The sequence below is a fragment of the Gadus macrocephalus genome, chromosome 22, assembly GCF_031168955.1.
Source record: "Gadus macrocephalus chromosome 22, ASM3116895v1".
NCBI classification, from domain to species: domain Eukaryota; kingdom Metazoa; phylum Chordata; class Actinopteri; order Gadiformes; family Gadidae; genus Gadus; species Gadus macrocephalus.
Genome location: NC_082403.1, coordinates 7,809,230 through 7,828,885, shown reverse-complemented (window position 1 = coordinate 7,828,885; position 19,656 = coordinate 7,809,230). Strand labels below are relative to the sequence as shown.

Sequence of the window (19,656 nt, the reverse complement as noted above, 5' to 3'; positions counted from 1 at the left end):
AAAAACAAGTTGCATTAAAACAAAATGATCCTGTGTTCTTTTTAGAGGTTCTGCAAACAGAGCGTTTTGCAGTGCTACTCGTTTTTTCGCTTACACAGAAAAGAGAGAAGCAGAAGGGGGTCTGACTCATTAAAACCTTAAATCACGAATTGTTCCGAATCTGTATCATCGCGTTGACAGGTCCTCGTCAGTGAAAGAACAGCCGTTTCAATGTCCACTGCTTTTTTCCGATGCTGGGAGAGGAGAGAGGAAGCCCCCAGTTATACATCAAGCATGATCCAAGCTAGCCACAGGGTGCCCCCCAACCAAGCACCCTCCCCCCTGCCCACCTCAGCCCCGGCTGGGCCCCGGGCCCGCCTGCGGAGTCCCGGGGCGTCTCTGATGATGGGGTGCGGTTGTGGTTTTTCTTTTTCTTCTGGGGAGTGTCGGGAATGACTGCCATGCTCTCTCCGGTCTCCCTCTGTGGTGATCCACAGAAGGGCCCGGGGACTACGAGAGAGAGAGAGAGAGAGAGAGAGAGAGAGAGAGAGAGAGAGAGAGAGAGAGAGAGAGAGAGAGAGAGAGAGAGAGAGAGAGAGAGAGAGAGAGAGAGAAAGGGGGACCGAAAAAGACCTAGAGAGACAGAAAGAGAGACGTGGAGACAGAGAGAGCGAAAGAGGGAGACGTGGAGACAGAGGGACAGAGAGACAGAGAGAGAGTGAGAGCGAGAGAGAGAGAGACCTAGAGAGATGTTGAGACAGAGAGAGTGTCAGGGAGAGAAATAGAGCGAGATGGAGACAGATGGAGGGAGAGAGAGAGTGAGAAAAAGAGAGAGAAAGAGAGAGACAGAGAGAGTTGGAGAGAGCTCCTGCATTCATATGTTCCTCAAATGGGCCAATTTCCCGAGTTGGCCAATTTGTCGAGCGTACGACTTTGGTATGTTCATGAGCTATTAAGTCGTGATGTGGACACAACATGGACGCTACAGAGAAGAGTTTTTGAATGACAATGAAGAGCAAAAGAAACGGAAGAATATAAATTATTTTGTTTGCAATGTTTCTGCATATATAACATCACAAATCTGCTTGTGTACGACCATCCCACAGAGAGAGAGAGAGAGTATGAGCGTGAGAGAGAGAGAGTGAGAGAGAGACCCTATATAGGTCCTCATGGAGGAAGAAAGGGGGGAGGGGTAGAGTATGTTAAACTCAGTGTCCGAATCCCTGTCTGTCTGACCGGCATAAAGAGTGTTAATCATCAATCCTGCCTTCCACCCACTTCCAACACACACACACACACACACACACACACACACACACACACACACACACACACACACACACACACACACACACACACACACACACACACACACACACACACACACACACACACACACACACACACACAGCCCTCCAGCCCTGGCATATTACCAGCGTTTGGGCAGTAATTGATTCTCTCTGCGCCATTAGTCTCTGAGACAAAGATGCGCCAACGAGTGGGGTTGCTGTCACTTAGAGGCTGGATCCCTGCCCGGGTACACACACCACACACACCAGCACACCGCCGCACATGACACACAGCACACACACACACACACACACACACACACACACACACACACACACACACACACACACACACACACACACACACACACACACACACACACACACACACACACACACACACACACACACACACACACAGCACAGCGTACAAACGCGCCGACCGCGCACCGACCAACACACCTAGCTTCTCGCGCATGGCGCTGCTATAATGTCAGCTGTCATGGTCCGCCGGAGCCAGAAGCTCAGGGCTCTCACTGAAAGATACAAAGGTGTGCGTGCCCGCGCAGTGACACACACACACACACACACAGTTGCATGAATGAATACACATAAACACACACACACACACACACACACACACACACACACACACACACACACACACCCTTGCATACAAGTACACACAGACACACTTGCATGCACACACATACACACACACCCACCACACACACATACACGCATGAGCGGGTCCAGAGAGACACACACAAACACCCACACACCACACACAGACACACACGCACAATTCTGTTCCACTTTGTTGGTCATAATAATTTTTTAACCCAGTGTTTGAGATATGCTAGTGTAAACAGTAAATGTTTACGCTAGCATATATATGTATATATATATATATATATATATATACTTACAGGTATATCAGAATCTGAATATGAAAAACTACATTGATGTCCAGGGATAAATCGTGTAAAATGTGTACACACAGACATACATAAATACATACATAAATACATACATACATATGTGTTTGTATGCATATATATATAACCACATCCTTATATCGATATATATAAATACACACACATCAAAATGGACGTTTCCAATCAAAGACACCACCCTCCAACACCCTCCCACAGAAAACGTCCTTTCCTCTCTCTCCACACACACACACACACACACACACACACACACACACACACACACACACACACACACACACACACACACACACACACACACACACACACACACACACACACACACACACACACACACACACACACACACACACACACAGCTCCCCAGACAGAGAGCAGGGCCTCTCTTTATCTCATTAGAGTTAACGAGAGTCAGCAGCTCAGGCCGTCTTCTGCTCGTCCTCCAACCAGTCATCTGATACTGCTGCTGGGAGCTGGGCTCGGCTAGAGGGACTGTGTCTGTGTGAGTGTGTCTCTGGTGTATGTGTGTGTTCATATGTGCATGAGTGAGTGACAAGGTAATTGAGTGTGTGTGTGTGTGTGTGTGTGTGTGTGTGTGTGAGTGTGTGTGTGTGCATATTATTGAGTGACAGGGTGTGTGTGTGTGTGTGTGTGTGTGTGTGTGTGTGTGTGTGTGTGTGTGTGTGTGTGAGGGACAGGGTGTGTGTGTGTGTATGTGTGTGTGTGTGTGTGTGTGTGTGTGTGTGAGGGACAGGGTGTGTGTGTGTGTGTTTGGATGTGTGGCTGTGTGTGTGTGTGCGTATTATTGAGTGACAGGGTGAATGTGTGTGTGTGTGTGTGTGTGTGTGTGTGTGTGTGTGTGTGTGTGTGTCAGGGCCTACTCCGCTGTCGATGTAGTGTAGCTAGTCATCAACAGTGCTCCATACACCTGCCCCCTCTCACACACACAGACACACACACAAACACACACATGCGCACAAACACATGCACAAACACACACACACACACACACACAAACACACGTGCGTGAACACACACACACACCACAGCGATCACCATGGAGCTCTCCCCACCCGCAGGCTTTACCCGTGATGGCTTTGCTGTGCCGCCGTCGCCATGGCAATCGCCTTTTGTGTTTTTTTTTTTCTTTCTGTCATCGCCATGGCCACGGCAGTGCCGTGTTGTCTGCTGTGCCCAGAAGGGAAGGAGGTGGGATCTGAACAACAGCCCACCAGAGGCACCCCTCTCGGAACACACACACACACACACACACACACACACACACACACGCCAACACACCTGCGAGAGTGTAGGCACACACACACACACACACACACACACACACACACACACACACACACACACACACACACACACACACACACACACACACACACACACACACACACACACACACACACACACACATGTGCATGCGCCGACACACCTGCGAGAACACAGCATGGAGACACACACACACACACATAGAGACACAAACACACACACACACACACGCACAAGTCTCGAACAGAATGCCAATTAGCCAAACGAAGACAATAGCCCTTCAGAAGTCCCTCACAAGCTCATGATTACAGACCACATAAGAGTAGGCCTCCACTCAGAGGCCTCACACGGAACCAAGCCAAGGCCTTGGTAGGAGGGACCCTGCGGGTCTCCGTCGGACCTGGGGCCAACCTCTACATCGGGACTCCCATCGGGGGACCGGGGGCCAACCTCTACATGAAGACTCCCATCGGGGGCCCGGGGGCCAACCTCTACATGAAGACTCCCATCGGGGGCCCGGGGGCCAACCTCTACATGAAGACTCCCATCGGGGGCCCGGGGGCCAACCTCTACATGAAGACTCCCATCGGGGGACCGGGGGCCAACCTCTACATGAAGACTCCCATCGGGGGCCCGGGGGTCCAACCGGAGACCCCTAACCCCGGCCGGCGGCCCCTCATAGCGCCACTGTAGCACCACTTCCTACCTTCTCAGGGGGGCCTCGGGTTTGCTCCACTCCCCCCCGCCCTCTCAGGCCCCCAACCCCACACAATCATCAACGTTCCACCTCGTAGAAGAACGTCGGGAGCAGCTCACACCTCAATGCTCATTTGGAGTCCGAAATTAATTGGAAGTCTCCTGACGAGTCCTACTACTACTTCTATCACGGCTCCTACTTCTTCCTCTTCTTCTTCTACGTTTTATTTATTTATTTCCCCCCCCTCCCGCCTATTTTTGTTTTGGCTGTTGACCGACGTGCGGTCCTGGCGCTCTCCCGTCTGCAGGTCGACGCGGCTCCCTAATTAAGACTCCAGAGGACGGCTAATTGCCGTAGCGTGCCTCTCGGCGGAGCCAGGGAGGCTTCTCTCGGCGCGGCCCGAAAAAAGAGAAGGGAAAAAAAACAGCGGCCAATGAAAGTGCTGAAGTGAAAAGTGGTGCATGTGTTTGTGTGCGTGTGAGTCTGTTTTTTATGTGTTTGTGTGTGTGTGTGTGTGTGTGTGTGTGTGCGTGTGTGGGTGTGTGAGAGTCGGTTTTTATGTGTGTGTGTGAGTGTGTGTGTGTGTGTGCGTGAGTGTGTGTGTGCATGTGAGTCAGTTTATATGTGTGTGTATGTGTGTGTGTGTTAGTCAGTTTTTATGCGTGTGTACGTGTATGTGTGTACGTGTGTGTGGATGTGTGTGTGTGTGTGTGTGAGAGAGACAGCAAGAGAGAGAGAGCGAGAGAGAGAGTGAGTGAGCGGAAGAGGGTGGGGGAGGGGGTGGGGGAGGGTAGGGTTGTTGGGGGAATGGAGGCTTATGTAAGCTTGTGGTGGAACTATTAAGCGCGGACCAACTTTTCTTGTGAGGGATCTGCCACTTGATTTAATGGGCCTCATTAAAAGTGCACATCACACGGGTTCCAAGAGGAAAAAATAAACGCCCCTCTCTCCAGCTTCACACGACAACGGGAATAATGGCTCCCCGCCCCACACACCCCGCCCCTCGTAGGGCGCCGTCAAAGCCCTCGTCTTCAATATCACAAGAGGTGAACGGCCTCCTCAGAGTGTCACCAGGCCGCCAGGAGTACACAGATCCACGTCCGCCCTCAGATTAAACTCAAGTACTGATTCTTCAATTTCATCCATTTGTTGTCAATTCGATATTTTATTATTTATTTTTTAATCGATTCCGTCGATTTTCTTGCGCACTGCATTGTTTATTGAATCAAACACGTACACTCATTGCATTGATTTATTTCTTCATGGCTGACAACGTGCCGGGATGGAGTGACTACAGAAACTGGCCGGTGCGAAGCAATTATGAGTTATTTATGGTGTGCTGCGGAATTTGGGAGATGGGCTCTAAAGCATATTGATGATCCACTCTGGACACAACGATTATTTATTTTGTAATTACATTAGCAGCAAAAAAAAAAAAAAAGGCTTTGAAAGGGTTTGAGGAGTCGTGACAGCGTGCACGTGATGAGCGCACGGGCGCTCGTCATGCCAATGACACGCTAAGAAAAAAACGACCCACCAACTAATACTGCTGCCACGGCTAAACACTGACAGGTAGTGGGGGGGGGGGACAACGCGGGGAAATGACTCTTCCTCTATCTCCGATACGAGCCCACATCTTCCAGAATATAAAAGGGTCCCATTTTTGATAACTGCATACGACGCAGCACAGGAAACACAACATGTTCAGTGTTGCTGTAATGAGCAGTTTGTTCCATCCATCCCCACGCCTGACCTTAAAAAGAATAACATATTGATTATTTAGGCGGGATTCTTTTAACAGATGGATGTTTCTATGGGATATAATTAAAGGCTGGACGGAGTGACGACCATTAGCCCAACAGAGGCGGATATACCCTTGAAACATCCTCTCACTTCAAACACAACATTCCCACTTCTCACAGAAACTACAGCTCTACAAGGCGAGGGAAGGAAACACACACACACACACACACACACACACACACACACACACACACACACACACACACAAAGAGAAAACAAATCTGGAAAAAAGCAAGAAATGAGCCCAACTCATGCATAACTTCAAACGCCTGGGCTTCAAAAGTTGCATAACATTAAAGAAAAAAAATAAAGAAAAAATGAGCCTAACTGCAAATTCTCGACATCAAAAATAAAGAACGGCCTTTCCATTGAGGGGACATTGGCCTTGCATTGTACACACACACACACACACACACACACACACACACACACACACACACACCAATGTTCATGAAGGTTGTGGAGTATAAATCTGAGGCAATGGATGTCTTCATCTGTGTGCTTTGGGGACCGTGTCTGGTAGGGTGCTGCCGGTGGGAATGAGTTAGTGCAGTGTGCAGGTGGGGGCCCCTGTGGGGCGCGGGGGGCCCCAGGTGGATAACAGACATAATGACAGGGGGGCAGAACCAGATAGTGGGCAAAGCCAGAGATACAGATACAGACGACTTAATGCTAATAAGCGAACATAAAGCAACTTAATATATAACATAGACTCACAGCTCTATGTTTCCGTGTATTTGCAGGTGTATGCGGCAGCCTTTGACAGATCCGACAGACGTTGCGAAGGTGAGATGCATGCCGTCTTCAAATCTAAACACAACCCCCCCCCCTCCCTCCCCCCACCACCACCACCACCGCCCCCCCCCCCCCACTTTGAGACACTCGCAGCGGTAAAAACTCCCTGATGGACCATAAACAGATCGGAAAAAAAATATCACGCCCACACGATTAAAGAGAAAAAAGCTCTTCACGAACGCACCTTTCCACCCACATATGTTGACATACTCTCATGAACAAACTGCTAATGTTCTATCAAAGCGTGTGGCCACCATTAAAAATAAAGGGGAAAAAAAAACATGCTTGATGCCGCACACTCTGTGTTAACGCCCACGGTCTGTTGAACGCCGTTGCTCTCCATCACTGTGATTGCCAGCGCAGGAATCACGCACCACTACTCAATTACACCTGGCTAATTGTTCCACATGTAGATAGATGCGTTGCCATGCCGAGTCTCAGTTACATTTGGAACACAAACCAAGAGCAACAGTGGTTTCCAAGTAAACTCTTCCGTGGAGATCTGCAGCATCGTGCCAAAAATAGAGCCTATGTAAAACAATTATTCTCAATCAACAGCTGTTTTCAAAGGATAACATTTTTAGTCGCTTTACTCGTTTGTGTACATTTCTGTCAACTCAGCCACGAGTCCTCTCCGGTAATCACGGAAATATTTAAGAACAAGAACTCCCATTAAATTTTTTTTGAGGGAGAACCAGAGTTCTCCTTCTAAATTAAGAGAACGATGCATTCGAGAGTGTGAGTTTTTAACTGGTGCATTCTAATTGGTGTTGTCGTTAATCTATCTTCATACAATTCAGTATGGGGCTTTTACATATTTTAACAACCAGAGCTTGATGGGACAATCGATTACTCAGGCTTCTGCTCTCGACGCAGGTGGCTTATGGGGAAAGAAAGATTGGTCATCTCCTGATCACTTTCTTCTCTCACTCAAAAACACACACACACACACACACACACACACACACACACACACACACACACACACACACACACACACACACACACACACACACACACACACACACACACACACACACACACGGACGTGAGTGCCATCCACAGCAGTGCGAACACTTTGCCTGAAGGATTTTAATTTGAGATGCAGACTCTGGTGTCACAGTGAATGATATTAAAAGTATGATCATGAATAAAGCGGCAGGCAGGACTCACCTCGCTGTGGTGAGACCGATAAGCAATAGGGATTCAGCCACTGCAGAAAAGAGACAAAGAGCGAGGATAGAATGTTGATATGCATGTACTGTATACAATTAAAAATGATATAAATTATATATATATATTTTATATATAATATACATATTTGTACAGGCAGCAATGTCCAGGCATATAAATGTATACATATAATTATGTTGACCACAGAATTAGTGTGGCAGCTTTAGTCTGTCTATTTCCCGTGCACTTCTGCACTATTCATTGCAATTGAATGTGAACGTGAGTGTATTTGAAACGTTGACGGATAGCATCAGAGGGGTCACACACACACACACACACACACACACACACACACACACACACACACACGAGCATCAGAGGGGTCACGCTCAGCACGGCCTTGTCTTGTCAAGCCCGTCAGTGTGTGTGTTCGTTTGTGTGTGTGTGTGTGTGTGTGTGTGTGTGTGTGTGTGTGTGTGTGTGTGTGTGTGTGTGTGTGTGTGTGTGTGTGTGTGTGTGTGTTTGTGTTTTTCTATTTGAGCCTTATGCGTTGTGTGTGTGCATCACTTTGCTACACCATCTGTATGTCCACGTGTCAGAAACAATGTGTGCGCGTACATTTGTTTCTGTGCGTGTTTGCTTTATGTGTATCTTGGAGAGGGCGTGTCTGTCTGTGTCTGTGTGCGCCTATGATTATGTATGTGTGTGTGTGTCTGTTTGTGTGTGCACATGCGTGCCTTTGATGTGTGTGTCTGTGATTATGTGTGCGTGTGTGCCTTTGATTGTATGTGGGTGTGCACAAGCATGCACTTGTGTATGTATGTGTATGCCTGTGTGTGTGTGTGTGTGTGTGTGTGTGTGTGTGTGTGTGTGTGTGTGTGTGTGTGTGTGTGTGTGTGTGTGTGTGTGTGTGTGGTTACCTTGAGGGGAGGTGGTGTACGGGCGGCAGGTTAATCCAGCCCTCGGGCGAAGCATCAAACTTTCAGATCAGAGAATCAATAATTCAGAGCGGGGCTTGTCAAGATCTATCACACTACGGAGACAGAGAGGCAAACAACCGCACGACAATGGCGCAGGGCTGATTTACAGGCTCCAACAACATCACTAACACACCACACACACACGCACGCGCACACACCCACACACACACACTTAACTCGACATACTCCCCTTTGTTTAATGACAAGCACGCATTCTTGCAGGCTATAATAAAACGCTCCCCAAACCAATAAAAATAGGATGCGTGTGCGCCAGCAAGGAATGCTAGCGTACATTTAACTCGCTGTCCCTAACCTTGATGGTTCCGATAATGACATTCATTGCACATCATCTACGGGTGCAAATGTTTTACCCTGGCTGTCACTATTGGTGGCCATATAAATACATAAATACACATTTACATATATATAAAACATTGTAAGTCAGTGCTGTTGCGGTGACCGACAACATCCCACGTTCTCATTCCTGGCGCGGTTGCGCCGCCATGAACACACAGGGTGGCGCGGTGTGCTACAGTTAGTGTTGGAGTTAGTATTTGCCAAGCCCTGCCAGTCCTTGAAGTGTGGCCTTTTTAATATGGCCGCAGCACCATTATAAATCCCTGGCAAATCAGGGGAGCGTAGCAAAAAAGCCCCCTGAAAAAAAAGTGGAGAAAAAAAAAAAAGCCCCCACGTCTCTCGTCGGCGTGCGTGTGGGGGAGTGAGAGCTGGCAGGGGGCAGGAGAGATGGAGGAATATTTGGGCATGTGGGTGTAGAAGCGGGCCATCAGAGGTGACTTTCAGTGGGATCAACAGCAAAGCACAAACACACAAATGAGCACTTTTTTTTTTTTTGCTTGGACTTTAGCTCTCATTGGCTCGCACCCGAACCCGCTCTGTCGCAGGCGTAAAGCATTAGCTCGTATAATGAACAGCAAAGTAAAAAAAATGAGTTTATCAAAGGCACGCAGAACACACGGAACTGGCAGGTGCGTTTGTGTGTGTGTGTTTGTATGTGTGTTAATGTATAAAAGCAATTGTGGACATTACATTTTATGTGTATTTGTGTGTCCCATTGTTTTGGCAATTGTCTCCGTATGTGCGTGTGTGTGTGAGGAATTGTTTGTGCGTCTCTCTATGTGTTTGCACGTGGGTCTGTGCGTCCATGCAAGTGAGTGTGTGTGGTGTGTCTGTGTCCATGCACGTGTGTGTGTGTGTGCGTGTGTGGCCATGTGCACGCGTGTGATAAATGTGTGTGTGTGTGTGTGTGTGTGTGTGTGGGTGTGTGTGTGTGTGGGCATGCGTGTGCGTGTGTGTGTGTGTGTGTCCATGCGCATGCATGTGTGTTTGTGTGTGTGTGTTTGTGTGCATGTGAGGCTGCCATGAAGTGAAAGTGCTGACACGGAGAGACGTTTTCTTGGAGCTGAGTGAAGCCCCTGCAGGTCCAGTAACCTTGAGATCCACGCCACCATGAACCCACTGCGCTCTGCGTGTGCGCGCGCGTGTGTGTGTGTGTGTGTGTGTGTGTGTGTGTGTGTGTGTGTGTTAACGAGAGCGGGGGGTGGGGTATACCTTAACTGGGTGAATGTGCTTCCCGTACACACCACACATCAACAAAACGCACACAGAAACATACACACACACACACACAGACACACACACGTGCGCTGTGCCCTTACTACAGTCCTTCGACTCCGCCCCCCCGTGGAGCGCATCAACGTGTACGAGCCACTGCCGTAGCTGAACCTGTCTGGGTTCACGAGACACAACGGGAAGGAGGGAAACAAAGAAACAAAGAAAGACAATTGGGAGATATCATTCTACTCTTACGCACGGCAGCAGAGACGACGAAAAGAGGTGAGTGAAGACTTCCTTTAGGGGCAGCCAGTGGCACCGAGAGACACAGGAGACAAGAGGCTGCCAGCAACAAGTGACAGAGCGCAGCGCAACTTTATATGCCTTTATTATCCATGACAACCAATCAAGGCCCCTCTGAGCGGCATGGCGGTGGTTCCCTTCCAGTCTGCCTTGAGGCAAGGTGAGGCGTGCTGTGAAATGTAATGGGGTTTAATACCCACTCATGGGTTATGTCACAGCGAAGATTCCCACTTTTTAAAAATGTTCTGTGATTTTTTTCAGGGAGCCAATCGGCATCTTGTAGGCGGGACTTAGTATGCTGACGCAATCCGAGTTATCGTAGAGAGCAACAGAACGCCGATGAAAAGTTTGGATTCTGCCTATGAAGTATCTTTAAAGTCTAGGGATTCTGCTACTGAAGCTGATTATAGAGAAATATTGGCACAAACAGAGAGTAACGTCACTTGCGGTATCGTCATCAGTCCTTCTTTTTGATTGGATTAGGTGGAAGCAACCACTCCATGTGGCTGAAAATGGATAAGAGCGAAGAGCTTCCCACTGAGTTATCGAGTGAAACTTAATAGAAATGCAGGATGATCATCAGACTAGTAACGCCAGGGAGTAAACAAAAACATATTGAAAGTTATTCCTGTTGACAATATAATTGGCACAATTTATTTATTTATTTTCTTCATAATTGCTTAATTATTCCTTGGAATGCAAGTTCTTGCTTCATTTCAATATATATGTCTTTGACTAATATGAAATTGTCTGTGTTAAATACCGTGACAAATTGCTAATATCCAAGTATATATTATTTTAGATATATAATCCTTTTTTCAGGAACATTCCAACACAACTTTATGTTGGTTTCTGCATCGTGTTGTCTTTGTGGCCTTAGCCGCAAAATCTTTGTGAACCGCTATTCTTCTTGAGAGAGAGGGACAGAGGAAGAAAGTAGCAACCCTCAATGACTTCTGTCTTCTGCTCATCTATCTTTCAAAACATTCTTAATTGAGTCTGGCCCAGATAAGAATCTAGCACCTGAGAAAGTGTGAGAGAGAGCGAGAAAGAGAAATTGAGAAAGAGAGAAAGAGAAAGAGAAAGAGAAAGAGAGAGAGAGAGAGAGAGAGAGAGAGAGAGAGAGAGAGAGAGAGAGAGAGAGAGAGAGAGAGAGATGAAGACAGAGACAGAAGCAGAGAGAGAGAAACCCTTGTAAATTTCGATTCGTTGCAAGGTCACTGATTTATAAGCCGTCATGAGAGTTGTCTCAGTATACTGTTTGTAAATTTCTAGGTTACCTCTGTACCATGATCTGAATGTAAAACAACTTAGAAAGAGGGGTGGTGCGCACAGCCAAAGGTAATCCACAGGTGCTAGACAATAGTATTGAATATAAGAAAAAAGGAAGGGTCTGCACACTGTTTAAATGCTCCAGAACTGGATTTATTAACAAGCAACATTACGATCTCTAGGGATCTTCATCAGAATGTCATCTGAATGTAAAAGAACAAACATTGCATTCTGGGACATTGCTGTCTATACAGAAGAAGCAAGATTGTCTTTCGGAAGAGAAAGCCAAGTTACATCTGCTACTCAAAACACAGAAGAACAGATAACAAAGAAGAATCGTCTTTGGTCTGTGGTGATTCAATATTTTGTATTTTCCAAAAGATTTCGCGCTGAATCATTCATTAAGGTTGAAGAGGTATTGCTTAAACCTAGTGGGGACGGAAGGTATGACAAGTTTGAAATCCCAAAGTGGAATTCTAGAAATCTCTTTACGAGATGGGACTGTCACACAGCCCTCCGATGAATGCTGTGGTTGTATTAGTGGGGGTTGAAACCCTGAACCCTGAAACACAGCTGTTAAATGCAAGCACCTGCTTGTCAAGCCGGAGACAGTGGGCCCCAGGCCTAGCCCCTGAAGCTATCGACGCTAAGCGCATGCCAGCGATGCCAGGGCTCGTCTGACGCAGACTCAAAGCCCCGCTCGCTGGACGGGCGGACAACAAAGGGGAGACGCAGCAGCGCGGCTAATGTAGTCTGGGTCAGAAGCCTAATGACGAGCCAGAATTAAAAAGAAACTCCCTCGGTGGGTTCTCGGGCTAGCCTTCAGCGGTCGGCGGCCGGGTGCGTGACACGCGCTTGATTGGGGAGGAGAGCAGCAGACACGACCGGAGGAAGCGGCAGCAGCTGATCTGGTAGGGACATTAATGAACGCTGGGAACAGCCCCTGGGCGGGAAGAACCCGGCTTCATTTAGACGGCCGGCCACGCTGGGGTGACCACCGGGGGAGACCGGAGAGAGAGAGGGATGAGCTGTCTGCTGGTGTTTCATGCGAGAAAGGTGGCAGGGGTGTGATGGGATAAGACGGCACAATTATGAGGGTTGGAGATGAGATTGGTGGCTTTGAAAGAATATAAAGGGGGTGGGGCGAGGATTCAGGTGACCCAAAGTGGTATGAGAATTGATTACGCTTTGATAGAGGCAATCTCCCTCTGAAACACACACACACACACACACACACACACACACACACACACACACACACACACACACACACACACACACTTTACTATCTGAACGCTTGAGTTTATCAAATATACTGCTACATTTGCCCTTGCAACATAGAGGGCAACATTATTTTAATTACAAAGTGAGCCTTGTCGTTGCTTAGCGATTGCATGTTCAGGTTCACTTCTGCCAGCACACAAAACTATGTCTGAGTTTTCGATGATTGCATGAACAACAAACGCTGCAAGACAAAGACCCCCTCCTCCCATCGCGACCCTCCCATAATATAGAGCATCAAATCACATTAACATCCCTTGAGCTCTCAGGAAAAACATAACGGCAAACTGTATTTGCTCGATGTTCAAATTAACGATAATGTCCCTTGTTAGCTCGCACGCATCGCACACATCTTTCTGTCCTATCGTGTTGTGTTGACTCACTCCCTCGCTGTCAGAGTCGATGCGTTGACAGAAGAGACCTCCCCCAAACCCGGGGCTACACAGTGTCATCCAAGCACAGCACCGCTAGTTAGCTAGTTGTGTTCCCGAAGAAAATGTATTGACACACATCGTACAAATCCTTCTTTCCCTTGCCTGTGTACGCGTACAGGGTTCATTACAGACGGTGGAAACTTGAAACGTGAACCCCTGCCTCTCGCAGTGGTCCCGCCCTAAAGTCGTAAGAACTACTAAAAGTAGTACCTAGTACTAGTACCGTTTCGATTTGAGCAAGTAGTGATGTAGCTTATGGTTCTCCTCAGCCGAGGACTTCCGTGTCTATAAGATGATCCAGACTACTGTCGATGGTGCTTTGCCTGGTGAGTTACCAACATTTCTGGGAGGAAGCAGAAACCGTTGCATATCCGTTGCACATTTCCCCCAAAAATAAAGAAAGGTTCAATCATTGTAAAGTATCCTGAAAGGCCAATCAAGAGAGAGATCAGCTGGAAATCCCCTGAAATCAGCCTGATTTAAGGTGCGCAAGAATTGACCCATATTGTTTCACGTATCCATCATCGTTGTGAAGACGTTAATAATTAAAGATATCTCCTTTTGAAAGGAATAATGACCAACTAAATCTAAACACATTGTTACTAGGTGCTCATGAGTAGTACATGAAGACGCCACATTTGTGTATCTCAGCATCTCACTTTGGCCAAGGCTCCCCATTACAGACGTCGTCCATTAATACAAGTGTCTTTATCATCATTCATCCCCTTGAAATCCCTGAATGCCATTTTCTTATTGATTGAAATTGTGTTAGTATTTATCAAAGGACAAATTTGCGGTATGTTATGAGCCTTGCACAGGCTGAATGCAACACCTTGAGCAAATGCATAATAAGGATCAGGACACAAATGGTGAAGAGGGACAATATTACACGTATCGGGAAACCAACCATGGAATTAATTGTACATTGATGCAAGATGTTTTATAATGACGCAAAAAAACTGTTTACCCTAGCGTACTAATATACAGACCGGAAAAATATTATGTTTTAAAAAAAGTTATCAAGGCGACCTTAATATTTCCTGCTGAGTTAAACTTAATTCAAATCCAAGTGTACGACGGAATCCTGCTATGAAGGGCTAGGTCTTAGGCTTAAGCAATCAAAGGTTTACACCAGGCCTTGAAAATCAAATACACACATCCAAATGATAGTAGCGTGTGTTACTTCTGGCTGGCTCCTATGCACCAGCCTGTACCTGATAGGCTATATGGTGTCCCTCATCCTCCTTACTAAAGTAGGCCTAGTAACGGATAAATTAGCAATCAAAATCGAGAAGCGCACAGAGTACGCCCTAGCACACAAACACAGCACTATTGGGACAGTAATTGTTTGATTGCAAGTCTTTCGGAGACTGACACCGATACATACACATACATAAGCGGTAATTACTTTCAAGAGTATACGGGCTAATAAAAAATGAACGACAGCAATAATTAACACGCATTGCATGCGGCACACTTTCCTCCTCTTTCTTCCCCACGTCTCCGTGACACGGGGGCCCCCGACGAGACCCCAGACAGACTAATCGTCAGCGCCATGTCGGCGCGGGGCACGCCCGCTCCCTGCCATTGTCACGCTCGCTAATTACCCTTAAGATAATCGGGGCGCGCGCGGCTCACACCGGCGCTTTGGCGGGAAAACCTCCGCGAGCCCTGTTGTTGTAGTGAAGAGCGCCGAAATGAGACGGGTTTTAATCAGTGGCGAGATCAGAGCTATCTCGGGCGGGGAGGAGGTGCTGCTGGGGCGAGTGAGACGCGGAATGGAGTCGGGGGGAAGCAGGATGGAATTAAGAAGGATTTGGGCATCTTAACCAACTCTTAATTACCCCCACACTGCGCGCGCGCGCTTCTCTCTCTCTCTCTCTCTCTCTCTCTCTCTCTCTCTCTCTCTCTCTCTCTCTCTCTCTCTCTCTCTCTCTCTCTCTCTCTCTCTCTCCTCTCTCTCTCTCTCTCTCTCTCTCTCTCTCTCTCTCTCTCTCTCTCTCTCTCTCTCTCTCTCTCTCTCTCTCTCTCGTGGGGGCAGGCGTAAATGGCGGTCTCCGGGGAGCCTCTGATCCACTTTCTGATCTGCGGAATTCACAGCCGAGCCGCTGATCAAAAAGACGGAGCGGCCTAGATGCTTCAAACACATGGGAACTCTGCTCTGCGGGAACCGCCAGTCGCTTGTCACCGAGTGGAAGTTTGAATTGTTGAAATCCACACGAAGGGAAAAAGAGAAAACGGAAAGAAAGGGAAAAAAATCTCTACCGACTGAAGAAAAAAGAGATAATAATGCGGGAATTCAAAGCGGCGAGGAGAGCGAGAGCGTTGAATGGTGCCATGAATAGATAATGAGCTTCCTCTTTTTACGACAAGCTGAAGGCAGTTATCTTTCATATATATAAAGCATACATGTATGTGTGTGTGTGTGTGTGTGTTGTGTGTTGTGTTGTGTTGTGTGTGTGTGTGTGTGTGTGTGTGTGTGTGTGTGTGTGTGTGTGTGTGTGTGTGTGTGTGTGTGTGTGTGTGTGAAATGCTGCTCAGTGCAGATGACCTCCCACCACATCTCTCATTGTTTATAATGGGCCAGGCTCCGCTTTGATGCTCACACATCAGTCTCCGTCCCCTGGGGAAAGCGTGCAGTATTACGCTGTGATGCCCGCCGTATGGACTCCAGAGTGTGCGCTCGTTCCCCCCCAACGGAAAAGTCACGCACATTAGTGCCTGGGCCCATTGTGTCCGAGTGACCCAGTGCGAGAGGAGGGGAGGGGGGGGGGGGGGTTCATGCGCGGGCAGTGCCTGCAGTAACCCCGTGTGATCTGCCGGGTGGCTTCTGGATGATCTCTCGGCAGTCGGATCACTCACGGGAAGATGATCTGCGACGCGAGTAGGGAACACACCTTGATCACAGCATCGTAAACGTGTTCAAAATGTAAGGCGCGAAACGTGTGCGAGGCAAATGCAATGAATGGGCGCGTCTCTTGGGGGGGGGGGGGCTCCGTGGCTCACGGCTTGGTTTACATGCTAATGCTAGGCCTCGTTAGCCTGTCAGCTCTCTCTGCGGTAAATCCTCCGCTTTCAGGCGCACGTGTGATGGTGAGGTGCTCGCATGTCAACCTATAGTTAACCAGGTAGAAAAAAAATAATAGGAAACGCACATTTGCATATCCCTTGAAATACGGGCGCACCTTTGAACTGGAAGGGAGGGGGGAGAAGATTTGGGAAAATAGTGTATTAGGATGCCGTGGTTGTAAATACGTACAAGAGGGGGGGGGGGTGGGGGGGGGGGGGGAGTGTGTGTGGGGAAGATGGGGGGGGCGGAGAGAGAGAGAGCGAGAGAAGAGGAGAGCGCAGGTTTTTAAGTTGCTGTCACAGGCCTGTCACCGTGTCTGTCAGAACAGATCCATCAGCACTCTGACACGCCAGGCTTCACATTTGCATGGAGTGCAGTTGAACGCCGCCCCCCCCCCTTTCTCTCTCTCACTTATTATGCATTCTGTTTAACACTGACTCCACCACCACTGCCGCCATCTATCCCCTCTCCCTCCCCCCTCCCTCCCTCCCTCCCTCTACCCCCATGCCAACTAGCTGCATTCCAGACGGATTGAAGTAATGGCGTGTAAGTAGCTCCATGTGAGCCAGGGATGGGTGACAGTGTGGAAGGCGTGTGGAAGGCGTGTGGAAGGCGTGTGGAAGGCTGCTGGCTTGGGGTGGAGCTGGTGGTGGGGTTTGAGGGTGGTGAGGTGTGGGTTGAGACTGGGGGTTAAGGTTGGTGCTGCTGGGGGTTTAGGGTGATGGGGGTGTGGGTTGAGACTGGGGGTTAAGGTTGGTGCTGCTGGGGGTTAGGGTGGTGGGGGTGTGGGTTGAGACTGGGGGTTAAGGTTGGTGCTGCTGGGGGTTTAGGGTGATGGGGTGTGGGTTGAGACTGGGGGTTAAGGTTGGTGCTGCTGGGGGTTTAGGGTGGTGAGGGTGTGGGTTGAGACTGGGGGTTAAGGTTGTGCTGCTGGGGGTTTAGGGTGGTGATGGGGGTGTGGGTTGAGACTGGGGTTAAGGTTGGTGCTGCTGGGGGTTTAGGGTGATGGGGGTGTGGGTTGAGACTGGGGGTTAAGGTTGGTGCTGCTGGGGGTTTAGGGTGGTGGGGGTGTGGGTTGAGAACTGGGGGTTAAGGTTGGTGCTGCTGGGGTTTAGGGTGATGGGGGTGTGGTACTAGTTTGGGGTTGATGGTGGTGTTGGTGTGGTGGGGGTCGGGGGTGTGTGGGGGGGGGGGGGGGGGGGGTGTTGAGCCATCGTCCCTCCCAGGTGAGAAGGTGCCAGCCATCTTGTCAGGTGTGTGTGGTGAACTCTTCCACAGCGATGGATGATGCAGGTGAGGAGGAGAAGGCAACCGTGGTCACGTTTGTGTTATTTTGGATTGTGGGTTGCATTGTTCCGAGTGCGTGTTTGTGTAAACCGATTTGGGATATTTTAATGGGTGCTTGTGTGTATGTTTTTGCAATGTTCCTGTGTCTGCGCAATTTGTGTTTGCAAGTGTGCATATTGTGTGAATCAGTGACGGGTGGCGGCTGGGTGGGCCATGAATATTAAAATCCAGATTTACATAAACATAATATTGCCATACACTATTATCAATTGAGGCATGCAACAAGAGTTTCCGATATACTGTGACAATTACTGACTTCTTAAATGATTCACAAACCCAATAAAGCCACACAAAACTAAATATTGACACATATTTCCTTCACATAAAAACAAACAATAATATGAATTGCACTTAGGCTATTATGCACAACTTCAACACATGAACAATAAACCATCATAAGTACAGATTTTGATTTCATGACATGAAATTACCCTTTCCAAATAATCAGAAAAACTTACAGGAAATTGTCGGTCTCGTGAGCGTTGAGTGTCCAGTACACCTATGTCGTTTAATCCATTAGCGCAAGCGTTTAGCGTCTATCCAACAAAATTTTAGACAGCTCATTACACAACATTTCGGTTTATCTGCTTGACCGAGCTCCTCAACTTCTGTCTCATTTACGTTTATGTCACTTTAACTGCTTGTCTTGGCCTCTCTAAATACAATGTTCCTAAGGTAATCATCAATACATTTTGTTTTTAACATTCATTGCCGCAAATTCAAAAGCGTGTGTCTTTCGCGCATGGGCATTTGCATCTAGCCAAGGCCGGTAGAGGGATCGCATGCACCGCATTCACCAAACACACCGGGGGGGGTGCTCAGGAGGGCGGGGGGGGGGCGTGCTCAGAATGCTCGCGCATTCTGATAAAAACACGTGATTGCCTTGCGATATTCACTCATTAACTATAATCATGTCTACAATGCAGACCATTGCACAGTCTGAGCATTGTCGGCATTCTGAGCTTCAACAAAACATTGCTTATTGAAATTAATCGTCACGTATTATGTTGTACGTGCCAATTTTATCACCATGCTTTTTTTAGTGGAATGTTAATTGCAGAGCGCAGCGCACGTCACGGGTGTGAACATATTTCGTGCACGATTGCTCTTGTGAATGTGATATGGGTAGGCCTAAGATTCTACATGTTAATATTGTTTATATGTGTAGGCCTTTGTGTTCAGGCTATGGTGTGTGTGTGTGTGTGTGTGTGTGTGTGTGTGTGTGTGTGTGTGTGTGTGTGTGTGTGTGTTGTGTGTGTGTGTGTGTGTATTTGTGTGTCTGCGGGCCTTGGTGTGTATACGTTTCCTTTATGTGTGAGGTTGTTCCTGTGTGAGTCTGTTTGTGTATGCATATGTGTGGGTTGGTTTGTATCTGTTTTGTATGTGTGTGCATGTGTGTGTGTGTCTACCTATATGTATGT

The 19,656-nt window shown here is 48.0% G+C and overlaps 1 protein-coding gene across 1 annotated transcript in view; it reads left to right on the top strand.

The window, feature by feature from the left end:
• Positions 1-10,954: 10,954 nt before the first annotated feature.
• The window catches only part of ptprua (protein tyrosine phosphatase receptor type Ua), a 91,261-nt gene continuing 82,559 nt past the window's right edge, over positions 10,955-19,656 (top strand). Inside the window, exon 1 of the mRNA XM_060044082.1 lies at positions 10,955-10,991. Coding sequence (XP_059900065.1) covers positions 10,955-10,991 — 37 coding nt within the window. The remainder of the gene's footprint in view (positions 10,992-19,656) is intronic.